This window comes from Protopterus annectens, chromosome 3.part0 (assembly GCF_019279795.1).
Source record: "Protopterus annectens isolate FY-2018-M chromosome 3.part0, PAN1.0, whole genome shotgun sequence".
Lineage (NCBI taxonomy): Eukaryota > Metazoa > Chordata > Ceratodontiformes > Protopteridae > Protopterus > Protopterus annectens.
The window spans coordinates 541,200,479-541,217,739 of record NC_056731.1 but is presented as its reverse complement, the minus strand read 5'-3'; the positions used below and the strand labels follow the sequence as shown (position 1 = coordinate 541,217,739).

Here is a 17,261-nt window from a genome sequence, read left to right as displayed (position 1 = left end):
CACAGGCTGTCCAAGTTTGCCTGGACTTCTGAGAAATAAATTAAGAACTGTAAAGGGCCCAGCACAGAACCCTATGGGATGCAACTGGTGACTAGTCTTTTGCTAAAGCTGAAGTCACCCACTTTGACAGAATGTGTCCTATCGGTGAGACATACGGTAATGTACGGGTTAATTCCCAACTGGAAACGTTTTTCTATAATACCTGAGTGGGGGATTGTGTCAAATTTACTAAGTCAAGATAGGCAGTATGCACTGCCTTTCCCTCATCCAGGGCCTTGGTGACTTTCTCAAAGAAGTCGACCATGATTAACAGGCATGATCTGCCTTTAATGAACCTGAACTGGACTGGGTCCAGAGTATGGAGATTATCTTGTCGGCCTATAATTCCCAGGATTGGTCGATGATTTTGTGTAGATAAATTACTACGGTTGTCTTCCATTCCACCAGAATACAACCAGTTCGCAGTCTGTGGTTAAACAGGGATCCAAGTAAATCTGCCAAGTCACCTTTTAAGTTGTTTAAAAGGCAACCTGGGATGCTGGCTGGTCCCAATGACTCTGTGTTTTTGGCCTTGGAAAGCACTGAAATGACCTACTCTCTTGAGATAATAGGCTGAGGAATGGTGCTAGGTATACTTTGAGGGGTGACTGGAGGGGATAGAGGGGTGAAGCTTGCTTCAAATCTGTCAGATAGCAGGTTGGATATTACCTCTGGTTGAATACGGGTGGTGCCATCCACAATCAGTTCAGCGCATAGCTGGGTATTCCCTTTTAGTTTTCGGATGCAGTTATAGAAAGCCTTGCGATTATCCTTAGACAGGGAGGCTATTTTTGCTTCGTAATTAGCTTTACAGGACATCACAAGATCTCTGATTTGTTTGTTTAAGCTAGAGTGGGACTTCTGCCTCTGCCGAGACCGTTCCTTCTTGTTCTTGGACATTAGTTTCTTACTCTTGTTGTATAGCTTGTTTATACTAGGGGTCCACCTGGGTGGCTTTTTTCAGCAAGACCTGATTTTAATCTGGACAGATTCAGCTGATTCTATACAACTGCTTAAGTGGTTATACAGAGCATTGATGTACACCTCTGCATACGAGTCCATATTGTCTGCGTTCGAAGGAGGCTTTGAAACTTCTTATACTATCACCTAAGTAGGATCTAATTTATCTTTGAAAAATTCTTAAGTGTTTTGAGGTTGATGTGGTATCTGGTCTTATAATTACACTGAACAAGACTGATTTATGTTCTGATCTTACCAGGGAGGACATCACATGGGGGGGGGGTGCAATGCTCTCCTATGTAAGGGAGTATCATTTCCAGATTATGTAGAACTGTAGAAACATAGTAAGGCCTTAAGTTTAATGTTACGAGCAGCCAAAAAAGCAACTGCACAAAAATGATTAACAATGACTAAACCAGCTATAAATTAAGTACTGAATACTGCAAAGGAAATAAAAGATCTAGACTTTTTGATCATTAAAATATGGAGGAAGTAATTTTCGTAAGAATAAATAGTGCATTTAGGAACAAGTTATACAAAATAATGGTCAAACAGATAACTAAAATAGGTTGATAGGAAATAAAAAGCTTACTAGTATGTGCAAATGTTATGATGGAAACTGTATCATTAACGCAAGTATACAATACTGTAAAGTGCTACTGTGATTTGTTTTCATTGTTAGTATGGCTAAGTTCATATTATCAATTAATGTAATGAATAAATAAAACTGTTTATAAAAAAATAAATAAATTAAAAAAAATCCACCTGTTTCAGGATGACAGCGATAAAGTCTTGTCTACGGGATGGGAAGGATATGCATACAGAAAAGACAGGGATAGCCAACAGCACAGAGTTTACAAAAAATGTTGCTTCGGTCCATAAACAAACTTCTAAAGGTATCCTATCAGGGCCATGTGTTTGACCCTTAGTCTGCTCTTTCAATACTCATTTAACGTAAAACCTCTACTGCAATCTCTGCCACTTAAGGGGCTGCCTGACTTGAATCCAGTCGACCCTTTAATTGTTCTGAACCACTCTACCACACCGCAGTCAAACAATGTGGCCTGTGCAGTACAGAAAGGGCAGCGTGGAGCTAAAGATGAATAACCTGCTCAAGAAACAAACTGCGCTGTTCACAAATCGTATCAGAAAAATATAGGATAATACAGAAGAAAATAACAGAGGCTAGACTTCATACATATCCTAAAGCAATGTACAAAATTGTCATTCATATTGGAATCATTGATAGCATTAAGGACACTGTAAAAAGTAACAGAAAAAAGCTAAGCCACAAAAAATCTGCTTTCACAAAGAAAAGTGTGCTGTTTCCAGGATGCCTGCAAGCCACACACCATCCAAAAACTGAGGCATACATAGTAACAAAAGAGTGAAATCCCTGTTTGTAGAGAAAACAACATATGTGTTGTTAAGGAATGACTCGCAACATACTTAAAATGGCTATTAAAATATTGTTCTCTTTTTAAAAACTGAGATTTGTCACTCAGATTAACAACCATAGAAGGTATAGGGTCAGTCAGCAAAGCTGCAAAATTATCAGATTAGTAGAAATGTCATTATGGACTTTGTTACAAAATGCATATCTTTGGGGTTTCTGCGCAACACTCTCAGATCAAAACAAGAAAAACATCTTACAGATTAAGGCAAACTCTGATACATACCTCTCAGCTATCTTTGATCTTGCAGAATGTCCCTGATGTGGCTTACTTTTTCTTATCTTTCATAAATATTTTGATTTTCCGGTAAATCACTGAGGATTTCAACAGGTCAATAATGCCAGGCATTACCGTTAAATTATTCCTATTGTTTAAAGACTTCAAACTGAAGCAAAACTTGCTGCTCTATTAACATTTAAGGGAATTAGAGCAATACTTAAAAATTGTCCCCGATTTTGATCCTTTTTCCTTCCATTATTCTTGGATTTGTCCAGAATTCTTAAACTAGGAAGATGAGAACTCTGCTATTATGCTGTAACAGAAATGTGGATTTTTTTTGTGGACTGGTATTCTTTTGAATTGGGGAAAAGGCTCTAACACCTTCTGTAGCAAAAATGCCCCAATACGCTGGACAGCCATGATATGATCAAATGAGTTTAGAGCATCAGGTGAATATTCCCCCATATGAAGACGGTCTTGCCCTTATTTCTGCGTTCTAAGGAATACAAAATCAATGCTCCGCCAAGATGAAATTTAATCTGAGATGGCCACAGAAGCGTAAAAGTCCAATTAGTACTAAATAACCAAATTGAGGGTTGGAAATCCAGGTGCCTCTTCCTTGTTTCAGCAGAGCACTTGTATCTTGTCAGGGCCCTAATCACTCTTAATTGAAAAATGTTTCCAGTTCCTGCAATGATGTTGAGATTTTCTCAATTAATTTACTTATTTACTTACTGGGAAAGACTGACTGGGTTGGAAAACTCTCTTCATTGGAGGTCTGGGTGAAAAAGTTCCGAAAAAGTAACAATCAGTATACAGATGAACAAAAATGCCATATAAAGTTGAACACACATACATAAGAGAAAAAAAAAAGGTAATGAACATAAATGAATACTGCACAACAGGTGATATCACAATAGCGACTATAGAAGACATATATCAACATGCAACACGATATATACTTAATTCAGTAAAGCATTTCACATTCTGGAAACACTCAGAAGACCATATCACCTCCTGGAAACAAACACAATATTTTTTTTGAGACAGTCTGTAAAAGAGGATGCAATGAGGTGAGGCTAACAGTGAGTAGCACAGAAAAAAATAACAATCATGTACACATTAATTTTTTATTAATTTGCATTTGTTTTCCAGAAAAGTCCAAATGGGCAACTAATAACCCCTTTTCAGCAGTGGCCTGGGGGAAAAATCCAGTACAGTAAAAACAAAACTGATAATAATAACAAAGACAATAACTTATGCATAAAAACAGATTTACAAGAACAAAGCATTACATTTTAGCAGTAATTAAAATGATGAGGGTTGGAGAAGGAGTAAGATAATTAGAAAGAGCATTATAAAAGAGGTAGATGTAAAAAAGTGACAATGAAAGAATGAAGAATAGATAACATAAACATGGAAAGAGATGAAATTAGCAGGCATTCAGAGAAAATAAAAAGAAGGGGTAGGGAAAGTAAGAAAAAATAATGAGAAAGAGTGGTGCGAGATAAAATACAGTAAGGCAGAGAAAGGATGTTATGTCCTGATGACAGTATCCCCCTCTCTATGAGGAGGATTCACCATGTAGCAGCTTCTGGCTGACAGTAATAGCCTTAAGCTGGGATTTTCCTTATTCTTGCCAACTGAGGGAAGGAAAGGATGAAGGCAAGGCTAGCACTATGCTGAGACTTTTTTAAAAGTATTAATTCACTTTAAAACTTGGGGGGTTGGGCTGCAAGGAGACACGTCTCACATCATCCCTAGCCTGACCAGAAATCCAACTAAATGTAAACGTTTTGAAAAACTTAAATTGAACAGAAATAAAACATCAAGTGCAGCAACAATAATACATTGCCAACTCACGATACTTCTCATTCACAAAACAGGATGAAAGAAGAATCTTAACTAAAAATCTTGCTAACAGATTGTTGCGTAAGTGACTCATACCTCTCAACTGTACAGATTTCTGCAGGATGTCTAGATTTTTGCCTCATATTTTGGTCTGTTTTTAAAAAAAATGCAGTTTTCTGGCAAATTACTGGCAAATCATTAGAGTGAAGCTAGAAAATAATGAGAAAGATTTGAGTTTCAGACTATACCCTTCCGAAAATTCATGCTAATGTAAAGCCTGATACTCTATCAACTTTCTAAGTTTGTAAGATAAATATTTAAAAATTATCCCTATTATTCGGCCTTTGTCCCACTTTTATTTATGCCTTTGTCCAGATTTCTTGCTCTAAGAGGTTGAGAGGTATGGTAAGTGTATGTGCCATTTACTGAGAATACATTTCTAAATAACCAACAAAACTAGATTCATGAAATAGCTCCTGCTTTTTTACTGCTGTCAGGAAACTAACACTCATCCAACTAGCTTGTCTCCAGGTAGGAAAGTTAGAAAACATGAGGGGAGTATGTCTGACTTTCAAAAGATGTACCAGCTTGCTGATATTGGAAACAAACATTCCTTTACATCACAGTACACCCATCTAGATTTAAAATAAATAAAAAAAAAGCCAAGCTATATAGCTTATTTAACTCTTCTATTCTGTTAAGATTACTGTACTGAAATGAAACGTTAAGAATTGATCTCATTCTTATTTTGCAGTTTGGGAAGATTATCTCCTTTTAAATCTACAGTCAGTATGAATACCTTTGTTTTTGATAAATATCTTTCTTCAGTCATATCCAACATGAAAACTGTAGGTTAGCTAATTTTATGCCAAGCCTACTAATAAAACTGTACTAAAAAGAGGTTATCAAGTCTGATTGAGTGTATCAGACCTGATTCATCAGAATTATTTACCACAGTTGTGCTCAGCAAAAACCAGTACCTCAGATTTGTAGACTGATCTTCATGTTTTATTTGAACTTGACTATAGAACAAACACCTGATATAGTTCCCTGAGAACAGGATTACAAAACAAAACAGATTTTAGAGAGAATACTGAATCCCCCAAAAACATGAGAGAGACTACCGGTTGTCAGAAAGAATGCTGGCACTGCTTGGCTGAAAACTTTCTTAGCTCCATGTCTGGTAGAAAGTACAGTTTTGTACCTACCATAAATGTAGATGTCCGAACTGGATAGCATCTGCAGTCATAACAACTGGGTTGTCCTGTCGTCAGGCAGCCTCCAGTCGGCTTCATCAAAGTCGGTTCCCGGTCAGCTGATGTCGCGCTTCACCCGGCGTCATCTCTGTTGGTCTCCGGTTGGTCAGCATCCGCCGCCATCTTTGCAACCCATTTCCCTCAGTGTTTCTTGCCCCAGATAACGGTAGCCCTCTTGAAGCTAAAAATTTTTTCAGATACCAATGTTAAGTAAAAAACATAATAAGCATGTACATTATATAAAACAAATATACGCATAAAACCCCAACACCAGCTTCATAGGAGGGTAAACACCAGCAAGTACCACAGAGGGGGGAAGGAGGGGAAGCCAGAGGGAAGGAGGGAGGATGGCCTGACTGCAAGACATCGACATCTGACAAGTACATACACTGTAGGCCATGTCCTTGCCTGCAGTACTATGTCCTCATAACTGGATAGATAACTAGGGTAGGAGGAGGGAGGGAGGAGGAGGTGGTGATAGGGGTGGAGGATAAAGGGATCAGTGCAGCAGCAGCAGTTTTTAGGAATATAGAGGAGAATTGTATAGGCAAATTCCTGCACATGCCATGCAAATGAGGCAAAGTGTGTCCCAAGTTGCCCTTTGGTTGCCACTCCCAAGTAGAAGGCTGTGGTAGTGGCTGTTGCCCTTGTAGAACTTGGGATTGTGCTGTGGTAGTGGCTGTTCTTGGGGTAGAATTTGGTATCTTCGTAGATAATTATCCAAATTTGAGATTTTCCTGGAAATTATTTTTATTTCTATCTTCCTTGGTTTTTCCTTCCTCAAGTTGGTCAGTCTTTCTTAGTTTTTTCTAGCTTCTAGTTGATCCAATCTTGTCTCTATTCATGTTCTGTCAAGTTATGCAGCCGTTTTGGTTGTGTATTCTTAGGTATGCAGTATTTCGTTTCCTCTGAAGATACGGGTACCACAAAGGAGGCCATAGAGTGGATGGACTGGTTTATAGAACTCTGGATACCACTGAAGATTGGCATAAATCACACCGTTAGTCCTCATTAAGGCCTGTAGTTCTGAAACCTATTAAGTAATGCAAGCATTAAGGCCTGTTCCATGCAAACCCTCCTTGCTGGTGCCGCAGTCTTAGGCAGTTTTTCCTTTTAGGGTGTTTAAGTTTCTGCTGTTTAAGGTGAAAGCTGGTACTTTGTGTCAACTTTTCTAGCACCCAGTTTGGTGATGAGGCTGAGGTGCGTGAGGTTCCTTGGAGTAAAATGCTGAGAAACATTCCTCCTGAAAGCTGTAATGAGCAAATGGATCAAAAATGGATGGATCTGGCTTCATGGAAGTGTAAGATGTAATGTGATCTAGGTTCTAGGACAGGCCTGAATGAAACACAGGTCTCCTTCCCTCTTAAGATTTAACTTTTATAACCTTTCTATCTTTCTTTTTCATTCCTTTTTATAATTCCTTCTTTTTTCTGGTAAGCCCAGCTTGGTTCCTTCTTGTTGAGGTCTGCTTTAAGAATGTGTGCTTTTCTTTTTCTGCGCAGTCTTGTGTTGTTTGCTGCTGCTATGTGATGTTTGCTGTAGAGTTGTTCCACGGAGTTTAAGTTAACGCAATTTTGGCTGTAGTTGTTCACAGTGCTGTCACATGCTCAGTACGGTAATCACCATGGGTTCGAGACACTCCTCCAGTTTTTTGCAGTGTTGTCTTGGCCAGTTTGGAGCTATCAGGATTATTATTGGGTTCCAGCTCCTTGAAGGGAAGTAGTGTCCATGCTGGTGGTGAGAGCAGCTTGTGGTTATGCCTTTCCAGCTTCCATTTTCCATGCTAATGTGGGTCATGCTAGTGGGTCCATGCTTCTTGTGCTGGGTACCCAGATGCTGGTGATTGAGGCGGTCTCCCAGGATCTTGAGCAGGTTTTTGAGATGTCTTGGATGGTTTTTCTTCTCTGAGGCATTCTCCATTGTAACTGGCAGTTAGTTCCTCCGTAGTATGTCTGCTAGGTCTTTTTCTTCTACATGTGCCAGGAATGTCTGCTACTGTATATGATATGCCGTAGTGGATGGCCTGTCTGTTCATTTCATACGACCACATGACTGAGGCCCTGTTGTTTTTGCATGAACCCTGGCCCTGTGGTGAGTTGATCCTTATCGTTTGTGTTGGCAGTTGATTGTGTTAGGTTTTGTTTGGTTGCCGGTTTACTGCCAACAAACAAATTAGGTTGATGTGTACATGAGCATTTGAGCCCCATCCTTAAGGAGTCTTTGATTTGTCCGGTGTTCAGGCCCCATCCTACATCTGGGCGTCTGTTGTGATGCATGGGCTGGTGCCCATCTGCTTTCGCCTGGAGCCTGCCGGCAGAGATCCTCTGCCTTGCATGACCATGGAGGGATTTTGTTTTGGGTTGATTAGTGGGTTTCTGTTCCAGGCTGTTTCTGTTAGGATTAGTTGGGATTTGGGGTTCACTGTGGTTTCTGTGTTGATTGGCGCATGATAAGGGTACGTCATGCATGATTATCATTTGAAGTCCTGTAGGTGGCAATCTTTAGTGAGGGGAGTTCATTTGTTTGGAGCAAAGTAAGAGAGGAGTTCTTTTGTTTTCTTGTGAGTTTGTGTCCAATTCCTTCCTTAATGTCCAATTCTTTTTCTCTGAAGGTCCTCAGAATGAGTTTTGTATCAGCCTTGTTGTTTCATCTTAGAGGTGTTGTTTGTCAGTGCTTGTAGTTGTTGCTTGAAGTTTGTAGCAAGTAATCTTGTGTTGAGCAGCTTTTGTTTGTATGCTTTTGATGGCCTGATTAGAAATTGGTATCCATACTTTTAGATTCCTGTGCGCTGTAGTCTGGGCGGTATTACTGATGCTCTCGATTTTGTGAAGCTCTGAATTCTATGATAAGCCTTTTATCGATGCTGCTGAAGTTGTAGATAGTCTACTGATGATAAGGCTGAGCATTCATGCTTCTGAGATTTGGTCGAGATTGGGACGTGTGGAACACCACTCCTTGAGATCTGGGAGTTCAATAACACTCAGCTTCAGCATGGGAGTTGTTGCTGTAAGGTCAGCATCTTGAATGAAGGGACTGCTATTTCGAGAATTACTTTTAACTGGGTGGAAATTGGTCTCCAACACCTTTCTTGTCTCTTTCTGCTGGTGGCACTCTTTTATTCCTTGCTTTGCGCACCTAGTCTCTGTTTCTCAGTTTTTCAGATTGGCAATTGCCTGTTGTGATTTACTCTTTTGATGGGCAGGTGGGTTGGCTCTGTCAGTTTGGACTAATTTTTGTAGGGAAGTGGGATGGGTTGTTTCTTTTGGTTGGTCTTTGCCCTAAATTTTGTTATGCTTAGTGCCAGTTCTTTGTTCCTAGGTAACTTTCCTTCTGAGGTTGCTGTAGTGGCAGAGTAGCGTGTGAGGATTGTGTCTGTTTGGTTGTGTTATTTGATCTAGTAGCATCCGGCCTCTGTTGCTTAGGCTGCCAATTGCCTGTATAGTGTGTGTTGTGGCCTTCTTTGAGAGATTGGTTTCTGCCTCTCAGAGCGCCTGTTCCTGCCTCTAAATTCTTTGGTAGTGTCAGGTTGTTTCCTTTTTTCAATCTTCTTCAGTTTTACTTTATTTTGGCTGGTTCTTCCTAACTTCATAAGCATAACCGTTGGGTAATTTTTTAAACCACTCAACACCATAATCTTCACTAACCTGAGCAGGTTTAACCCATTGGTTTGCTTTTTGCTCTTCTATCTAGCCTTTTCTTCTTATCACTCCGGTGAAAATGGTCTAGTCATGCCATGCATGCATTCATATCAGCTTTGGTTGATTTTAACTGATGAAAGTGTACCTCCAGTGCATTTCTTCACATTTTCTTATCAAATTGCACTCTATGGCTACCATTTCTCCTCATTAGTAGCCAGTTAAAGGATCATTGATTTACTAGTGGATTGCTTGAGATTAATTAAAATAGCTAAACTCTATTTATTACTGAGAGTAGAGTGACAGTTTAGCTTTTAGCTGAAGTGATGACCTTTGCTGACAAAGGAATCCCAGCTGTCTAATGACAGTTTCTCCTTTCTGAAGAATAGTTGTTTAACTTCTATTCTTGCTACTGGTGATACCTATCTGGAACCTGCAAAATTGCACTTGGGAATTTGGTTAAGGTGGCAATGATCTGGAGAGGACCTGTAGACATTGAAAGCATCATCCAGGGCTGAGGGGGCCAGAGGTAAAGCTGAACATCTATGGAACCATCCCTGTGCTGTCAGTCTGCAGGAGGCCGGGAAAGTAGGAGCCTGTCTGAAAGAAAGGTATTTTGCTATTCTGGGGTCTCCTCTGGGTCTGAGAAAAAGGTTACTCCTGCACTGCATTGGAACTGCTCTCGCATAGCATATAAGGTTCTGGAAGCTCTGAAATCTCAGTTATGTCTGATTCTGGAATCTGATCGGCAAGAGATGTAATCCTCATTGGGCTCTGCCCACTCTGACTGGTCATCAGCTGGAATCTCATCAGTTGCTCTGTCAGAACTCAAAACCGAGAGCTCTGCCAAGTCTCTTCTCTGAGAATGAGAGAGGCCCCTGTCTAGGTAAATGAACAGCTCTGATTTGGCAAATTAAATCTTCTTCTAAGTAGTATTTGATCTTTACTAGAAGAGGTTGAGATAGTCTAATTATTAACAGATGGAATGGCGATAAATGTGGCTGCTGAGTAAGCCCTGAGAGATCAGCCTTATGGACATGGCTGCTGCCTTTGAGTCTGCACACGTGCCAGGTGGCAGACATCCAGGGAATGGTGTCGTGCAAATCAGGGCCTCAAGGCGGGCCACCTTTCAGCTGTTTGGAGCCGATTAGCCTGAGCAGCCAAAATTTGGGTAATGAAGAGACTCGTTCAACCACTGAAGCCCAGTTTTCTGACCTCGGCTAGCTTGTGTGGCACGGCCACTTGAAAGCTCGTAGTTTGGTCGACGGCGGAGACCCGCGGTCCATCTTGATCTTTCGTTTTGTGAATTTGGGAAGTCGGATCGTCGCGGCATGTCTCAAAAAATCTACGGTTGAAAGATTTCTTACTCGGTCCGACCCGGCCCTAAGTGTTCGTCGGGCAGGAAATTAGGCCGTATCTACGAGTCTGCATGCAACTAGACTGATTCAGTTATTATGACTGCAAGGCCGAACTGATGAGACATCTATGCTATTACATACGATGAGTGGGAACATTTTTTCTTTCCATTACAAATGTTACAGTTCCTTTGCTGTTTGACAACTGAATATTGAGGGTAAAATTTGCTGAAAGTCTTATGCTTGATTAAAAGCTGGCAGAGATGACAACTGTGGCCATCCAGGAAAGGAGGGGGCTGAACCAGCCACATGTTGTTGCAGTTCTTCAGAGGAAGGAAGCAGGCAAGAAACATGGGGGTACACCAGAATGCACCAAGCCACTGAAGGTTGGTAGACCTCACTGACCACGTGCAAAAGAACACGCACTCGTGAAATAAGAGACAGTAGCCTCTGCAGTGATGCAAGTCAGACATTCTCCTACACAGAGAGGGATTTAACTCTCTTAAAGCTGGAGATGCCGGCTAGGACAACAGCAACTGGCTGTCGGAAGCATGGAGAAAGTCTTATACTTGAAAAGAAGTTTTTACTGCCTTGTTATTGAAAATGGATTTGTTTAGCAAAAGAAGCAAAGCTTTTCCCTGGATCAACAGTGGTTCTTTTTTGCTGAAGTCTTAACATTTGAACAATTTTTAAGTTAATTACTTCACAAGAGATTCTGGACAGAGGGTTGGACATGTCATACTTAGTTCTTCTGCACTGAATGTTTTCTCCTTAATTCATTCACTATTTTTCATTGTGTTCTATTGTTTGATAACTATTAATACTTAACTAAAAAATGCTGCATGAGTAACTGCCAAATATCATACCATGCTGGTCCCTAATAAGAATTTCTATGACTCAAGTAAAACTGATAACAGGTTCTAAGCTGAAATGTAATAGACAACAAGGACTGAACACAAGGAGGACACTGGAGAAAGTTGTTTCCATAAGTAGGTGAATTTTCCAATCTGCTGAGAAAAAGGCAGCTGCACAGTTAGTACCCTTTAAGCGTAGAATGAGGCCTATGTGATTGGCTGACTATGTTTTAGGCATCCTCTACAAGTTTATAGAGTATTTCAGTAATGAACACAAGTTATCAAAAATCAATAAATCTAAGTTTTAAGCTGCATACCTTTCTAACTTCCGAACTTTTGGGTTCTGTTGTCCAAGTTATAATACGTGACACAGCCAGTCGTGTTTCACTGGAATTAACAAAATCTCCTGGGTCCATTTGCTGGATCAATGTCTCAATATACTTCAGAATTGAAACTTTCACCTGCAGACATAAATGAAATCAGGAATTCTATAAAGTTTTTTTTTTTTTTGGAGAGCCAGGTTCTTCATCAGGTGTCTGTCATGAAAACAAATAAGTCACTCACACATGCAGACTGCAATACAGTGGTTGCAAAAGAGGCTAAATGTTAAATTACACAATATATATGAGCAGATGATGCTCCCATTTTCATTTGTCCTGTCTGAGCTGCAACAACATTTTACAGAAAATCAGTACTATGCTAGCATCTGCATTTGTTTTTCAAACATTAAGTGAAATACAACAGAGGAATAAAACACACATATAAACAAAAATATCTGCAAATAAAGATCAGAAAAATGCAGCTGAAGTGATGTGAAGGAATGGCAAAAACAGAAATACAAAAACAAACTACTATTGCCTATCAGGAGGCTGCACCACTTATGTAAATTTAACCTCATGAAATTTATAATTTTCAAAAGTTTGCAGAAAAATTTTAAAATCACTTATGATATAACCAAAGGTGATAACATATAGCAGCAAAAATGTTGCTGTGGGGGAAACGTGATTTTATATGGCAAACGGAAAAGCGTTTGAAACTGCACAAGAAAATGACTGCTGATACATTTGTGAAGTGTTATTTACTTCAGTGTTCTTTTCCACCTTTCCATACCGATGATCAAGCCTCTCCCAATCAGATATCCTCATTCATTCCAAAGGCATTGGGAATGTTGATGCAGAAGTAAAGTAACAGCTGTCCAGAGGGTTGTCTTTGTCATACTGACTATAAGGTTATTCGTACTACAGTTAACTTCACCCTGGTTGCTGGCATGCACTGCCAGATCACTATAGGAGCCACAACACCATCCTCCTTCAAGTTGCTCACCCCTGCACACCTGCTACAAAGACTTTGGTAAGGCAAAAACTGACCCCCAAGAGAGACATTCTTCCTCCATAGGAATGTAGCAGTGTACATGCCCTAATCTGCAAGTATAATAATGGCACATACACAAATAAAATTGTACTACGAAGTACTGCGAGCAAACAAGTACATTGCTGCATTTACAATTTGAGAGAGATGCAGACACCACTGTAAGCAACATTATAAGAATTACAGACAGTGGGAACAATTACAATTAAAAATAATGAAACCTGTCAAATATATAAGGGTATGTTAGGTAAATGAAACAGCAGTTCTTAACTTTAACCATTTCTATTTATTCTGGACCAAGCACTGCAAAATAAAAAAAATGTTCCATGTTTGTTGTCCATCTCACCTTCATTCTTACTGGTTGGGTTCGGAGCTGACCCTTGGCTCCGACTCGGCCGAATACTAAAGCTCGAAGTCTTCCACTTGGCTCATGGCTGAACGCCTATCCCATCTTGCAGTGGTGTAATCCCCCAGATCTTGTTTGCTGCTAACCATAATAATGTGTTTACATGTATCATATTGCAGAATATAAATATCACAAAGAAAGTCAGAGAATCTCCTTGCCTAAGGAAAAAAAGAACCTCTAAGTCCTCCAGAACCCTTGGGCTGGGGGAAGGTGGGAGGGTCATAAGAACAAACATGGAACATTATGGTGAGTACATAACTTCTTTAAATTATGCTGTCCTATCTCGCCTTCATTCTTACTGGTTGGGACAGCGTCCCTAGCACCACATTTCCTGGGTGGCTCATGGGAGTACACTTTTCAGTACAGTGGAACCAAAGGAGGTCCTGTCCCTGGAGACCAAATCCACTTTGTAATCAGTGACAAAGGTATGGGGCCTTGCCCATGTAGCAGCTGCACAAATACTGTCCATTGATAGTCTAGCTAGATAGGCAGAAGATGTTGCTATGGCTCTTGTAGAATGACCCTTGACCTTGAAAGGTAGCTCTGTTATTTGTACTATAGATAAAGGTGATGCAACTTGACAGCCAGTTTGAGAGTGTGACCTTAGAAAAAGGCATACCTTTTTTTGCTTCTGAAAAGGAAATAAACAATTGGTCAGATTTCGTAAAATCCTTGGTGTAAACAAATGCAGAGTTGTCTGTGCACATCTAATTGGTGTAGCTTGTATTCTGCCTTGTTGCCATGATTGGGGAAAAACACTTGCAGCTCAATAGTTTGGTTTACATTAGTTTGAGAACACACTTTGGGTAAAAAGGAAGGGATAGTTCAAAGAGATACGCTATCCTTATGGAAGATCAAGTAAGGAGGTTTGATTGATTGGGCTTGCAGTTCTGAGACTCTCCTTGCAGAAGTAATGGCCACTAATAAAATTGTTTTCCATGACAGAAATTTGAGATCATATGTTGATGAGGGCTCAAATGGAGGTAAAGTTAAATATGATAGGACAAAATTTGAATCCCATGGTGACAGGGGCTCTTTAATGGGAGGTCTTAATAAGCAAGTACCTTTTAAGAAAGCTTTCCACAATCTGTGGGACATCAAGTTAGGAGTCCAGTCACCCATATGAAAACTAGAAATTGCAGCTAATTGGACTTTAATAGTAACTGCAGTGGAACCCTGTTGAAAATGCTCTGCCAGGAATTCAAGAATACAGCTGAATGGGGCAGAGAAGGGATCAATGTCTTTTGATGCGGCCCATTATGAGAACCTCTTCCATTTACTGGAATATAATTTCCTGGTTGAAGCCTTGTGTAAAGATACTAAGATATGTTTCACTGTCAGTATGAAATTATGAAGCCTGACTAAACTTGGAACTGAGCAGCCACACTGTCAATTTGAGGGTTTGGAGGGAGGGGTGGGGTGTTGTGGACGTATGAGTCAGAAGGTCTGCATCTGGGTCCAGAAAGTACACTTGTGTACCTACCATAAATGTAGATGTTCGCGTGTATTCACTGTTGCACTCCGCAGGCTACCCGCAGTTGGCCTGAATTCCAAAGTCTTGGTCTGGCGTCGGTTGCTGTCACCTCTTTCCTGACGTCAGTGCGCCAGGGGTATAAAAGATGCAGCTGACACAATTTTCTTCAGTTTTTCTTGCCCCAGATGTCAGGTGCCCCCCAAAAGGGTAGGCTACATAAATTATGCCAATAAACATGCATGCACTAAAGTAAACATTTCCTTCATCTACAAGCAAATACACCACATAGTTTGTATAGAATAGAGAAGTACAGATAAGGCCCAGCAAAAGAAAGGGGGATGGTGGGAGGGTAACCTGGATTGCAACAGTGAATACACTCGAACATCTACATTTATGGTAGGTACACAACTGTACTATGTTCATCGTGTTTCACTGTTGCAGTCATTACGCTTGGGTTGAATCCCAAAGCTGAGGATGGGTGGCTGGGCTAAATAGGATTAGTAGAGGCTATGAGGCCCTGCAGAACTGCAGTGGCAAAGCCTGCTCTGGATTTAGAGTAGAGAGGGAAGTGGTAGTGCTTTGTAAAAGTGTGCACTGAACTCCAAGTTGCCTAAGATGTCTTTGGTTGGTACTCCTCTGAGGAAGGCTGCTGAATGGGCTGCTGCTCTGGGTGAATGTGGCCTAATGCCCTTAGGCACTGATTTGCCATGCTCTGAGTAGCAGAAACGAATGCAATGGCCTATCCATTTTGAAATAGTCTGTTTTGAGATAGCCTTTCCTTGTGATCCTGCAGCATATGCCACTAAACGTTGCTCAGTCTTTCTGAAAGCTTTAGTTCTGTCCAAGTAGAAGCGTAGCTGTCTGTGTATGTCCAAAGAATGCAGAAGTCTCTCACCTTTGTTCTGTGGATTTGGATAAAAGGTAGGCAAGTGAATGGTTTGGTTAAAGGCCACACTGGACACTACCTTAGGCATAAATATTGGGTTTGTCCTCAGAGAAACCCTGTCTGGATGGAAAATGATAAAAGGTTCCACAGCCATGAGTGCCTGTAACTCCGAGACTCATCTTGCAGAGGTTATTGCTAGGAGCAGAGCTGCTTTCCAGGATAGGAATTTTATATCAGCTGTTGAGGCTGACTCAAAAGGAGGTAGTGTGAGTTTTTCCAAGACATAATTGAGGTCCCATGCAGGTATTGGTGCTCTCCTTGGAGGTCTTATGTTTTTGGCCCCTCCAAGGTACTGCCTTATTAAAGGATGAGAAAAGATAGGTGGTTCCATATTGTAATGGGCTGAAATGGCAGAGGCATGAATCTTAATTGATGAAAAGGATAGGCCTTTGTCCAGCATCTCAGTTAAGTATTGTAAAATCTGAGGAATATTTGGTACAAACGTGTCAATTCCTTGTTCCTGGTTCCAAGCACAGAATCTCTTCCATTTTTCTGCATAAGATTTTCTGGTACTGGGTCTCCTGGCCTCCAAAATAACATCCATCACAGCTTTGGAGAGAGGAGTGTTCTGAATGGCTACATTATCCGCCATGCTGCCAGATTTAAGGTCCTGAGTTGGCTGTGCAAGATCTGATTGTTTTGTTGGGCCAGTAAGTGAGAAATATTTGAGGCAATGTCCAGGCTGGACCTTGAGACAAGTTCTTTAGGATTGGGTACCAGTGCTGGCATGGCCAGTGTGGGGCAATCAGCATTATTTTTGGCTTCTCTTGTCTGACCTTTAGGAGTACCTTGGGGAGGAGAGTCAGTGGAGGAAAGGCATATACTGTTACGTTTTTCCAGCTGAAGGATAAAGCATCCGCTTTCCATGCTTGCTCATGATAAGTCCTTGTGCAGAATCTCTGTAGTTGGCAGTTGTGAGAGGAGGCAAATAGATCTATGTCTTGGCATCCCCATTTCCTTGCTATCATGCTGAAGACTTGTGAATCCAGTTTCCACTCGTGGGGATCCATGAGGTTTCTGCTTAGTTCGTCTGCCAGAGTATTTATTTTTCCTGGCAGGAATTGTGCTTGCAGGTGAACTTGCTAAGTCAATGCTGTGTCCCACAAAGTCATGGCTTGTCTGCAGAGGGGGTAGGAATGTGTGCCTCTCTGCTTGTTTATGTACCACATGACTGTAGTATTGTCCGTCTTTATCAGTAGTTGTACTGGATGAAGTAGATCCTTGAAAGCTGTCATGGCATTCTGAACAGCTAGCATCTCTTTTTGATTGATATGAAGATGCATCTGGCTTGCGGGCCATGTGCCCTGAATACATTTTCCTGCCATGTGGGCCCCCCAGGCATAATCTGATGCATCCGTTGTTAGTGTCTGCCTGGCTGTGGGTAAAGTGAATGGCTGTCCCTTGTTGTGGTGACAAGCCTGTGCCCACCATCGAAACTCCTGTT

At 40.9% G+C, this 17,261-nt stretch overlaps 1 protein-coding gene across 20 annotated transcripts in view; it reads right to left on the bottom strand.

Moving 5' to 3' along the window:
* Positions 1 to 17,261, bottom strand: part of CLASP2 (cytoplasmic linker associated protein 2) — a 7,203,062-nt gene that overhangs the window by 1,527,811 nt on the left and 5,657,990 nt on the right. For all 20 annotated transcript variants that reach the window (XM_044064956.1, XM_044064947.1, XM_044064955.1 and 17 more), the window contains one exon: positions 11,941 to 12,084. In XM_044064956.1, the coding sequence (XP_043920891.1) occupies positions 11,941 to 12,084 (144 nt within the window). The remainder of the gene's footprint in view (positions 1 to 11,940; positions 12,085 to 17,261) is intronic.